The sequence below is a fragment of the Camelus dromedarius genome, chromosome 6 (assembly GCF_036321535.1).
Source record: "Camelus dromedarius isolate mCamDro1 chromosome 6, mCamDro1.pat, whole genome shotgun sequence".
In the NCBI taxonomy this organism is placed as follows: Eukaryota; Metazoa; Chordata; class Mammalia; order Artiodactyla; family Camelidae; genus Camelus; species Camelus dromedarius.
Window position 1 is genome coordinate 29,250,569 of NC_087441.1, and position 12,651 is coordinate 29,263,219.

Here is a 12,651-nt window from a genome sequence, read left to right on the forward strand (position 1 = left end):
ACCCACTTTTGTTTCCAGTGATCTTGACTAAACATGGTTAACTGATGAGACCTGCAAAATTGCTTAACACGTTCTGGCCCAAGTTTGTACACATAGCGTGGAAGGGGAAACTCTGGTGCGTGGTAGATGTTTACCCAAACTCTCTCTGCAAGCATGTGCAAGGTTGTATTTCTAATGTAACAGTGGAAGATGTAGAAAAGTTCTTAGAACATTAATGTGTGTGTGTGAAAGGGAGAGAGAGGGAGAAAGAGCACAGACAAGGAAGCATTTGGCTTTAGGACTAATTTAATTCTCAAATTTTTTATTGAAGTATAGTTGGTTTATAATATTGTGTTAGTTTCAGATGTACAACAAACTGATTCCGTTTTATATGTATATTTTTTTCAGATTATTTTCCATTATAGGTTACTATAAGATACAGATATTCTCTACTTTTTATTTCAAAAATTGTCAAATCTACACAGAAGTTGAAAGACTATTATAGTGAACATCCTTTACCTAGACCCAGATTTCTCAGTCTGGGCAGTGTTTGCATTTTGGGTGGATAATTCTTTGTTGTGGGGGCTGTCTTCTGCATTGTGGAATATTTAGCACCATCCCTGGAACTCGCAAGTTGTAACCCACATGAACTGTTGTAACAATCAACTGTGTCTCCAAACTGCCAGATGTATCCTGAGGGGGGCAGTATCTCTCATGGTTGAGAATCACTGATCTAGAGTCACTAGGGATGACCACTGTCCCACACTGACTTTTCCTCTCTCATATTCGTTTGTCTGTTTTGACTGAGCATTTGATAAAAGGCATGTTGCAGGTGCCTTTCTTAAACACCTCAGCTTCTAACCTGTAAGGGTGAGGGCAATCTCCTATGTAACCACAGACCATTTTATACCTAAAAAATTAACAATAATTGCATATTACATACAAACCATATTCCTATTTCTTCCATTCTTCAAACAATATTTTAAAAATAGATTCTTTTTGCTATAAAATCTAAGCAAGGATTATGTATTGCATGTAGTTATTATGTCTCTTTAATTTCTTTTTGTCTAGGACTGTCTCCCAGCCTTTTTAATTTTTTCCTAATGTTTATTTTTGGAATAAGTCTAGTGTAGTTGTCATGTAAGTTGGTCCACACTTTGGGTTTGTCTAAATGTTTCCTAATGATTGTACCTGGGTTTAACATGTCAGGCAAAGATCTGCTGGTGATGCCTTGGACTATTTGCATATCTGATTAGGAGGCCATGACTTCAAGGCTGTGTTTTATTTCAGAGTGACCAGGGGAGAACAGTGTCCATGGAGCAGTTTGCATACCCGTCTAGCTGGAGAAGCGTGGAGAAAGGGGATGACTGTTCAGGGACAGGAGGATTTGCTATTGCGGCATCTGCATCAGGAACTCTCGGTGCCAGGCCTGTAGCAGACACTCAGGAAACACACATTGATTGAGTGCTCACGTGGACCATTTCATTGATTTGTCCTTTTTCTGTTCCCATCAGACACTTAGTAAGGAGAGAAGGGAGAGGCTGGGAAGAAGATATTGGCAAGTTTAAAATGTCCTAGTTGATTGCAATGATACCTCCTACCAGGTCAGCAGGTTTGGAAGCCCTTCAGAGCTGTGGGAAACATGAGGAAAAAAATGCATTTGCACTAGTTCATATTTCAGGGCTAAGAAAAATATAAACCACCCATTATTTCTGTACTGTTGTAAAACAGTGATGGCAGCGTCCAGACCCACAAGCCTATGTGAGGTAAGGAAGTGTCTCTGACCCATACACACCCGTGCGCTTAATTGTGGTGAAAGCCATCACCCAGTCCCCAGCCAACAGCGCTTCTCGCCAGGGCTGTCCAGGGTTTATGAGCAGCACTTTACTGTACAAATATTTCCCATGAGTAGCTATCCATTTGAGCCTTCCAACAACCCAGTGCAATTGGCAAGACTAATCTTATTGTTCCATTTTACAGTTGAAGAGACTAAGAGGTTACTTGTTAAAGATTTCTTAGCTAATATGTACTGGAGCTAATCCTAGATCCTGGGTCTTTCCAATTTAGGTCCCAGTGCTTTTTCAAAGGCAGAGAATATTTGTATTGAGACTTAAGCCAGGGAACCAGGAATGACAAAATCTAAGTGCCAGACACTGGACTAATGTGATTTCAGTGGCATTTCCCATTTGCCCGAGCTCGTAAGACATGCCCAAAGTCACTCCGTGACTTAACCGTCTAGTAGCCAAGATGAGGAGGTAAATATGGATCCCATTAACTGCAAAGGGCCATTTCCTTCCCCACCCCTACTCTTGGGCCTGTTGAAGCACATGGCATCGCAGGGAAGATGAGGGGCTGAGAAGCAGCCTTGAGGCCCAGGCTTTAAGAGATGTTGGGTGACTCCTCACACAGTGAATTACTTATCAAGCAAGGCCAAGACTAGAGTCTTGCTTCTAGTCTGTTCCTTCAGCACCTGGGTCCCTCTACTTTGCAGAGGACTGACACAAGCCACGCCATGTTTATAGTTTCCAGGATGCATCAAGCACTGGGCTGGGCTTGGTCAGCAAAACAGGCTTGGGCTGTCCCCATGTGCTTATAGCCTAGAGGAAGGAAGGGGAAGAAGGAAAGAAGGGGAAAATTGAAGAGAAGAAAAATGAAAAGAACAGAAAAGAAAAGAAACAAAAACAGAAAACTATCCCATAGATGAGGGTAAACTACCAGTGTGATAAGTGTTGACAAGGGAAGGGAGGAGCTGATAACCAAGGAAACTGAACTATTAGTGAGGCCATGAGGGAGTGATGGCCGAGCTGAGATCTGGAGGGAGAGTAAGAGTTACCTACATGCCAGCAGGGTTGGGGAGGAGAGGGACAGAGCTTTCCAGTCCAAAACCAAAGGCCCAGTGGAGGGAAGGAATGTTAGGAACATTGGCAAGTTGAGAAAGAAGCCCAAGTGTGTCCCCAAGCTCTTGTCCACGTCTCTGGTCTTCCAAACTATCCACATACCTGACAGATTCTTCCAGACCTCAGATCTGACCATCTAGGCTTCCCATTCAACATAGCCTAGGAGGGTTTCCTAACGTGGATCTGCAACTGCGTTATCTATAAAACATTTTTAAAATACAGACATCTGGGCTCCTCGAAGACCTTCTGGATCAGAGTCTCACCCCAGAACTTGGAGGAAATGCAGATCCTCAGTCCTACCCCTGACCTACTGAATTAAAGGCTCTGAGGGTGGGACCCAGCAACCTGTGTTTTAACAAGTCCTCTAGGAATAGTGATTCAGGCTGGAGTTTAAGAAGTGATGCTTCAGAAAAAGAATCATGGGTGATGTTTTCCTATGAGAGTCCGGTGCAGCCTGTCCACAGAGAGGGATTTGAAAAGATCTGGTTCCAGATTACCTTGAAGGTCTTTATGGGGTAACCATGCCCTTCGGGATGGGGCTGGCTTCTCTCTCCTGCCTTGTTTTCTACCACATCTTCTACCATTTGGCATCTTGGGCTCTCTGTTCTAGCTGCGCACAACTCTCAGCGCCAGCCCATCCTCTCCTCCACCGCACGTGCTGCTTCATCTGATGATGCATTTAAAACAAATGCGTGAGTCCACACATGCATAAGTGAGTGTTCAGTTCTTTTCTAGGAAAGTGGAGTGCATTGTGGAGACAGCAGAGTAAGGCGGAAAGTGTCCAATTTTAGGAACTATGAAATTTAGACTCAAAGCCAGAATATTTAGCTATACGATGCTGTATATAGTTGTACACACACATACACACATACAGCTATATAGTGCTATCACTGTGTGCTATATAAAATATATGTACCTTTTATAGCAACATTACAAGATTGTTGTTAGGATAAATAGGATAGAAATATTATTTCTATTACCGTGATGGGAAAATAATTTCAAGCCCAAAGCCCTTTTGACAGACAAATAAAGATTTTATTGTTTACATAGGATTATTCCAATCTCCTTGAAGACTAACTGCCCTGTTTTATCATTTCACACAGTTTTTATGGAAACGAGCCCTAAAAGATCGCTTTAAATATGTTCGAAGACCCATAGAAGATGATGAACAAGTGCTGAGAAATAAGTGTAAATTTGGCCACCGAAGAGGCCAGACAAGAAAATCTCTTGCTGATACAAGATTTGATGAAATGAAAACTGTCCAGATAAAAGTAAGATTGCATCTTTCATTGTTCTGACAACTTAGTGATTGGTTGATTGATTAAGGGATAATAAGTACTAGCATTTAAAAGAATTAAAACAAAATTTGCATTTTTTATCCATTTGAAAATTTGAGGTATGGATCAGAAACCAAAAAAAAAAAATGTATTTGCACGTGAATGATAGTATTTCCAAAAGAGGACTTCTAAAAACTGATCAGAGAGTGTTTTTGAACATCTCAAGTTTATTCTTTCACAACCTTCAAAAAAACCTGGTGAAACCCTTACGTTCCAGATCTTTGAATGATTTATTTTCCTCTCATCCTAAAATGCATCCTGTGTTCTTATTGCTCCAAAGTTATCAATACTCATATTGTAGGATCAAGTAGCTGCTGGTCGAAAGTTTTTCAGGAGAAACTAATCACATGCATGGATACAAGACCCCACACTGTTCCTGCTTTGCCCAGAAGGTGTCCAGCACCTACCTAGAGGCAGCTGTCAGGAACCTCAGGCCGAGGGCCCCAGGCGGAACCCCAGATTCCTCCCTCTGCAATGGGTTTGCTATATGTAATGTTCATGTGGGTCCTAATTATCTGAAATTCTATAAATATTGCTTAACAACCTCACAGCCCCCAAATATGCTCAGAAACAAAAATGTCGCCTGCTAATCAAGTAAGTTGAAGTCCCTAGGAAGGATGTCCAAACCAACAAGTATAGCAGCTACATCTCATGTCCCCCCAAATTCTGTTTCTACCTCAATGCAACATGACTACATAAATCTAATTTTCACTACAAACACACTTATGTTAGAGAATATACTTGTTGTAAATATTCTATCTTCTACTTCAGCTGGTGTAATCATTTGATTGTAATAGAGTGACCTATGCCAGGTCATCTCAGTTTTATTTTTACTGCTTATAAACTCCAGGGGACAGGAGTATTTTTTAACATATTTTGTAAACCGTTCACCCCAACATTATACATAAGAAAAAATTTAAATGAAGGTGTATTTTTAAACATCTTATTATAATTTTCAACGGAATTTTCAAATGACAGGCCAGTTAAGATAATACAATTTTATGTCTACTCTTGATGAAAAGACAAGACAGATGAAAGGTACCTAAATTCAGTGATGTAACTTTATTAAAACTTTGACTGTAATAGTCCAATTATAAACTAAAATCATAAGACAGAATTACATTCATTTAAAAATATCTTTTATATTCTCAAAATAACAGGCACTTTGTAAAGGAACATAATTACATTATGCATACATATACTCAAAATATGTGATTTTGAATATACTACAAATGGAGTTCCTTTGTAAGTGAATCAAAATTTTACAAATTCAGTCTTCCTTCTTTCTCTGTGAGGCATGTCCCACCAACATTCATTGGAATAGATGAATGGTAAAATCAGAAATGTAGCAATTATCCCCAGCAAGAGTAAGCCCATGGGGTCAGAGGCCACCCCGAGTGACACAACTAAATGACAGTTCCTCTTTTGGGTTGACACATTGTCATTGACCCAGTTTGTACAACCATCTTTCTGTTCTCTCTCAAAACCACCTCAGTTCTTCCTGTAACTACATCCTTTGTGGTTCCTACCAGACATGTCTGAATCCTAAGGTGAATCCTACTAAGACCCACATGGGGGTCTTTGCTACCAAAAAACAGAGCAGGAATGTACCAGGGCCCAAGATGAGTTAAGTTGCAACAGAATTTAGTTTTGATCTTCCTGCCAGCTGGGGTAAAAAGAGATCATAAAATGGTCATTGTTTGCATCTCGAGCCAACATTTTTCCTGCCAAGCAAATCTAATTGGTAAGGATTCACTTTTTTCCCTCTTACAAATGGAGCTACAAATTGCTGATTCTTTTAAAGACTGTAGCATCCCTGTTTATGACCTAGTGTTCTGTTAAGGCAAAAACATGAAAGAATGGAGAAAAATTTAGACTAGAATGTTACAGAAACGATGTGTTTCTATATTTTCTCCTCTCTATGGCGATGAGCAAATGGAAAAACACTAAGAAGAGTGGAGAGACAAATCCATTGACTGTACCACTTACCTCATGGAATTTTATACTTCAGGCGAGTAGCCTGAATTATTTCCCAACCTTCATTTTGAACTTCTGATAGCTCCTTTTTAACATCTTTACGATTTCTGAAAATTAAAAATATTTGGATTAAGCTACACTTTGGCAACTTTCACATCTTTTGAAATTACTTGACTGGGCACGATATTTCTGTAATATAGAAAAAAGTTATTTCCTGTGCTGCAGAGATGGAAAATGCGGATGCAGGCAAGAAGCCAGAAGCAAGCCATTCCCTCAAAGGCAGGGAGGTGGGTTTGCTAAACTGGGGGAAGATTTGGGGAAGGAGTAAGGGAGGGGAAGAGATTTTTCATTTGATATGTTTCGTTTCTGTTGTTTTTCCCTTTGGTGGTTGGAAGGAATTTCTCAAAGAATTAACGGTAGATGACTTAATGAAGGAAGGTGCATTTCTTTGTCCTGTTACGTGGGCTTCTGCAGATAACCAGGCAGAATTTGTATGAGTCTGAGTCTAGCCACAGATCTTTTATCCCTAGCCCTCCACCTCCCTCAACCTTAGAGTTCAGTGTAGCACTGATTAAACTCTGCTACCAAACCCCAAGTTTCAGCAGCATCAAAGCATCCACCCATGAGTCTTAAAAACGCCTAGGTTCCTCATATCCACTTCTAAAAAGACTTAATAACTGTGGCATGCAGATGGTTATACTTGTCCGAATCCCAGACTATGTTTCCAGAACAGTCCTATAAAATACTGGGTTTAAATGCAATGTTTAAAAATCCTTTTTCAATGTAATGATACCACGTCACTGCTGCTTGTACACTGATGCAGCCAAATGCATCATCAGTGGTATCCCTACCTATGCCTCTGACGTTTAGTTTTACATCCAAGCAATGTAGCCCTGTAAGTTGATAAATCTGTTTCCTTTGCTTAAATGCCCTTTAGTATACTTCTTTATTTATAAGCTGAGATACAATTAGATTCTCAAAACAGTAGATTAACCGAGTAATTTCTTAAGTTGCTGACAGCATTATCAGGTTTAAATGATGAAGGCATTGGTTTTAAAAGCTTACAGGAATTGTGTGGAGCCACGTGGCTGTGTGGTGGAATTAACTTTGTAATGCATTACTCTGTGAAAATCTCAGGTGTTAGAGCTAAACGAATCAAACTCCTCACCTCATGGCACGTTATTTTCACTGTGTAACTGAGTAGGACCCTGTGGGGCTTTCCTAGGACAGACCCCTCCCCCATATCCTCTGCTGTAGCTCCTCTCTGAAGTACCCAGGTAATGGTATCTCATGCTTATTTCCTGAGTTTTTCAGGCAAGGAAAACCGCCACCAAATGGAAGAAATTAACCACTTGATGACCATGAGCACGTAACCCCCAGGCCTTCTGGTGCCTAAGATTGATCACCTTCAACCAGTCAGAATTGTGCACAGCTGATAACACACCCTGAGACGCCCCTCCCACAACTGTCCTTTTGAAAGGCTCAGCTGAAACCCTTCCGAGTGTTCTAGGTTCTTTGGGCATGAGTTTCTCGTTTTCCCTGCTTGGCCTTGCAATAAACTTTTCTCTGCTCCAAACTCCTACTTTCTGGTATTTTTTGGTCTCATCGGGTACACAAATTTGTGTTTGGTAAAGTTTTGGTGAAGCCAGCCCAGGAGTCTGTGCCCATAGCAGGGAGACCCCAGGCGTGGCGGGGCGGGGTTGGGGAACGCAGCCCCTTCCCTGGGTCCCAGCAGCTGCCGGCGCTCACTTCACTCTGGGGAACTGGGAGGGACTGTCCCCGGCAGGCGCCAGCTGCCCCAGCATGAGGCTGTTGGGAGCTGAGACACGTCCGGAGCTGCAGTCAACGTTCCATGTCACTTAGCGGTGAGTCGCTCCAGCTTGCACAGGCTGAGAATTCTCTCCTCTCCATCTGGGCTCTTCCACTGGGAAATGAGCCGTGCTGGGCTCATTGTAAGCCACTCTGGGTCTGTTCTCTTTTGAGAGCTGGCATTCTGTTTGGAGGCCTCCGTCTGGAAGTGAAAGTGGACTATTTAGACTGCACCTCCTCTGATTGTGTGCCTGTAGCCTGTTTGCTGTGTTTTTGTGTGTATTATTTTAGGGTGAGCCACTCTTGCTTGTGCAGGATGGGAAAATTCTACCTGCTCCACCTGGGCTCATTCCCTTCTGAGAAGTGAGCCATTCTGGGCTCTCTGGGAGCCGCTCTGGGTCGAATCTCTTTCGGGAGCCATGCCACTCTGGAAGCCTCCATCTGGGAGTCAAAGTGGAATGGCTACACCTTATCTGAGGGGACCATGTTTGCTGTTTGTATGTGTATGTGTTGTAGTACTTGCATTGGCTGGCTGAGATGTCTTTGGTGAGTCAGAGGGCTCACATGTGACGACAGCAGGGTATCCTTCCCCATGACATTGGCTTTGGAGCATTGGTTGGAATGTTCCCTTTCTAGCTTTGGTCATTCATTCAGCTTCATCTCTTATGGGGCATTGGTTGGGGTACTCCCCTTTTGGGACTAGGCAACTGTGCCCCTGAATTGTTGCTTGGTTGATGTTTGATGACACTGGCTATAAATAATTAAGTATGGATGATTAGAGCTCTGTTCCACCTTAGTCCCCCTAAGGGTATATTTTTGAAAACTGGGAGATCTTCAGCTCTGCTCCCATAAGTGAAAGAAAATATTTTTATCGTAATGCTGTGTGGGCCCGGTACACCCTGAGATCTAGCGAAGAGTGGCCCCTAATGGCTCTGCTGTTCTATCAGAGTGGGCCTTTTGCAACTGCTTAGGCCTTTATTTGGGGGGCAGTGTGTATCTCAGTACCTGAGTTCAAATCCCATTCTATCTCCTGTCTTTACTGAAAATGAGGCATTGAATGTGAGCAAATAATTTTATATACATATACGTATGAATATAAAATTGTCCATTACTCTTACTGTTATATATGTTACTGTCTAGTACTGTTATTTCTTTAAAGTGAAGTGGATATTTGGGAACTGGAAAAAAAAGTCCCAGATGGTTGGGTTTTGTAAAATCAGAGGAGGAATTTGCACTTTTTCTTCCTGTGCCTTTGAGATGTAGATAATCTATGTGGTCTCTCAAGGGAAAAATGGTTTTTTAAACTCAAGCAGAAGAATTGTTAGATCTCTGGTTCTGTCTGTCTTTATATAAAAATTAACTTGTAAATGAGCTCTATTTAACTGACTTAAAAGTAAGTGCTTATAAATTAAATACTTCTAAGTATAAAAGGAGCTAAACAGAATACATTTTGGATTCATGTGACCTAGGAAATACTGAGTTGATATCTGATGTTGGTGTAATCAATACAGACATGTCTTTTACTGCACCTGGGTTTCCTGAAGATCAGTAGGTTCGCATTTCTGTTGCAGAGTGTGTTAGCAGAAAGAAAGCAGTTAACTTGGTATGGTGAAGTTCTTGTGGGTGAATCAAATGCAAATGAGAAGAGCTTTTGAGTGAACTCTTTGGAAAAGGTTGTGTTTTAGGAATGTCTGCTTGGAAATGATCTCACCAGATATTCGGTGACCTTCGATTTTGGAGTTGTGCTAGATTGGGGTAAATGATGGAAGTTTATAGAATAGCTGAATGGCTAGGTCGTTCCCAAACAAAGCGAGATATTAAAATATTCACCAGAGATCTTGACATGTTTAGAAATTGAGGATTCTAGTTTAGATGTGTAATCAAAGATACTGAAAATGGTAAAGGAAAACAAAGGTGTACAGCAGGAAAGTAGGATGTATGTTTTGAGTGAGAAGTATGAGGAATGGAATTGCACTTTGCAAGGGGGAAAGAAAGTGATTTGGTTCTAGAGTTGGTTGTTTCTGGACGGGAAAAAATAAGGGACAAATTAATATGGATACAGAAAGTTGTAGAAAGTTTGTAGAAAGGGAGCCCTGAAACAAGAGTTGTGTGCGTGGCTGGGCTGAGGCCAGACTAAGCTCAGTTAGGTGAATGGATTTCATTATTAAAAACAGGCTGATGCAGGACTAGATCTGGTTCGTCTCTGTTAAGAGAACAAGTTTATTTAGAATGCTTCTGATAACAGATTGTGTGAAACTTTCTGATATTTTTGACAAACTTTCTATCAAATTCTAATTAAAGTTCTTTTGACTTCAGCTGACTTTGGGGTGCTTCAGTGGGCCCTTGAGACGTCTCAGGAAAAAAATGTTTTCACTTGGATTGGTTGGTACGTTGAATTGCATGGGCAGCATTGTCAAATGAGTGACAAGCCTACTAGGATTATACAATATGGATAAATAAGGTTGATGTGGACATTCTAGAAATTATGCAGAGTCTCTGAAATTTGGACCTGTCTTGGTATAATGCTTTCAGTAATGATTCTGATTGTTTTCTTGGAATGTTGTATGTCATAGCAACTTGATTAAGCTTCTTTGTCAAAAACATTGTAATCAGATCTTTTACCTCACCTTTTTGAATCTTCTGTCATTCGTAGACAGTTAAGCTATTTTGCAGAACTGCTTCATCTTCAAAAAGAGTCATTGAAACGACTTTTTGACTAGTACAGTTTTCTTTTAAGTCATGCTGCTATGCTGAATAAAATATTTTAAAAGTCTAATGAAAATTCTGAATTCATGAAATTGTTAGTAAAGGGGATTGATTGCATGGGATTGAGTGAACTGATGAATATGGCTATAATTTTTTGGTTGTCTGAAGTATTACTGGCTTTTAATCTGTGTTTTCTAATTAAATTATTTAGCAAATGTTTGTCTCCCTGTCATTATTGCCCCCAATATTATTTAGGATAGAGAGTTCTCTAGTGGAGTTGTCACAGAGTGTAACTACTCATGATGTGTAACAATGCTTGCTGAAGTCTGTTGCTAAAAGACTTGGCTCCAGGACTCCAACATTCCAAGATAACAACCAGAACCATGACTGATAGCATCATACCAGAATGTATCCAAATTTCAGAGACTACATAATTTCTAGAATGTCCACATCAGTAATTGGTTATAAGAGATTAAATATATGGCCTATAAAATGTTTCCCCATTAACATAACTCTGATCCTGTTCATGTTATCTGATGAGTTTTCCCCCAATGTGGTTAATTAGGCAAATAGAAAGGAGACCTAGCACTGAGGGTCATGATCTAAACCTAGGGCAAGAGCCATACCCAGCACTGAGGGACAGATATTTTGATCATCATTGCTTTTTTATTGAAAGATTTGTAATCAAAAGGGAGAAATGATGGAAAAAACTGCACATTTTGAGGTGTGGGGAAATCATTCTGGCTTGACTTAAAACAGGATGCTTTGGTCAGTAAAGTTTATGGCCTTTTGGACCGGCATTGTACATCTGCTCTGGCCTTGAGGAGGGGAATGCACTTGAAAGTCAAAATGGAGTAGCTGTGGTTTGGACATTCAAGGTAAAACCAGGTGGCCATTGTGGGTGTGATTTCAGGCATGTTCCTGTTGTTGAGAACTCAAATCTTCTAAGCTGTGTCACACTCAAGATGCCACCAGCTATTCTCAAAGCAGTGTCTGCTGGAAGATGGCAGCTGCAACTTTATGACTTCAAGGTCTCCTCTTGTAACCATTAAACTTTTAGACAATAAAATTGCTTTAGATCAGATGTTAGCAGAAAAAGAGACATGTAGTGGTCAGCAGCTCTTGATATATATATATATATGTTAATACCACAGCAGAAGTTAAAACCTATTCAGATAAAAGTAGACAACTGGCTATAAGCCTCTCCCAAAGGGCCAGGTCCAGACTGGTTTTCAAGCTCATCCTCCTGAATTCCTCCAAGAATGAGACCTTAATCATAGAAGACTTGGTTTCAGGACCTGGAACTCAGGAATACATCCAACTTGATGTTCATTCCCCAAATCGAGGTAGGACTATGCCCTCTTTCAGCAGGAAGTAGCCAGAGCTGTCATTGCCCCATTCCCTTAAAGATTGGGGAGGGATGAAACAGGATTGCAGATTGAAACCAAGTTTCTCTGCTGAGTTTATGATTAACTTGTCCATCCAAAATATTATTTCTCTTCTTGTCCAACACCTGTTCTCCTCAAGACTGAGGAGTATCAAAGAAAAGTGGGGAATTGTAACTGAGCAGGACCTTATGGGGCCTTCCTGGGACAGGCCCCTCCCCCATATCCTCTGCTGTAGCTCCTCTCTAAAGTACCCAGATAATAGTATCTCATGCCTGTTTCTTGAGTTTTCCAAATGCTAAAAACCACCCCCAAATTGAAGAAATTAACTACTTGATAATCATGAGCATGTAGCCCCCAGACCTTTTGGTGCCTAAGGATTGATCACCATCAACCAATCGGAATTGTGCACAGCTGACCACATGCCTCCCTCAGCTGACCCTTAGAAGTGCTCAGCTGAACCCTTCAGGGAATTTGAGGGTTTCTGGTCACGAGCCACTCATGCTCCTCATTCGTCCATCAGTAAACCTTTCTCTGCTCCAGACTCCATTTAGGTTTGTT

The 12,651-nt window shown here is 41.0% G+C and overlaps 1 protein-coding gene across 4 annotated transcripts in view; it reads left to right on the plus strand.

The window, feature by feature from the left end:
- Nucleotides 1-12,651, plus strand: part of SAMD3 (sterile alpha motif domain containing 3) — an 80,518-nt gene that overhangs the window by 46,887 nt on the left and 20,980 nt on the right. For all 4 annotated transcript variants that reach the window (XM_031456312.2, XM_064486705.1, XM_064486704.1 and 1 more), the window contains one exon: nucleotides 3,980-4,147. In XM_031456312.2, coding sequence (XP_031312172.2) covers nucleotides 3,980-4,147 — 168 coding nt within the window. The remainder of the gene's footprint in view (nucleotides 1-3,979; nucleotides 4,148-12,651) is intronic.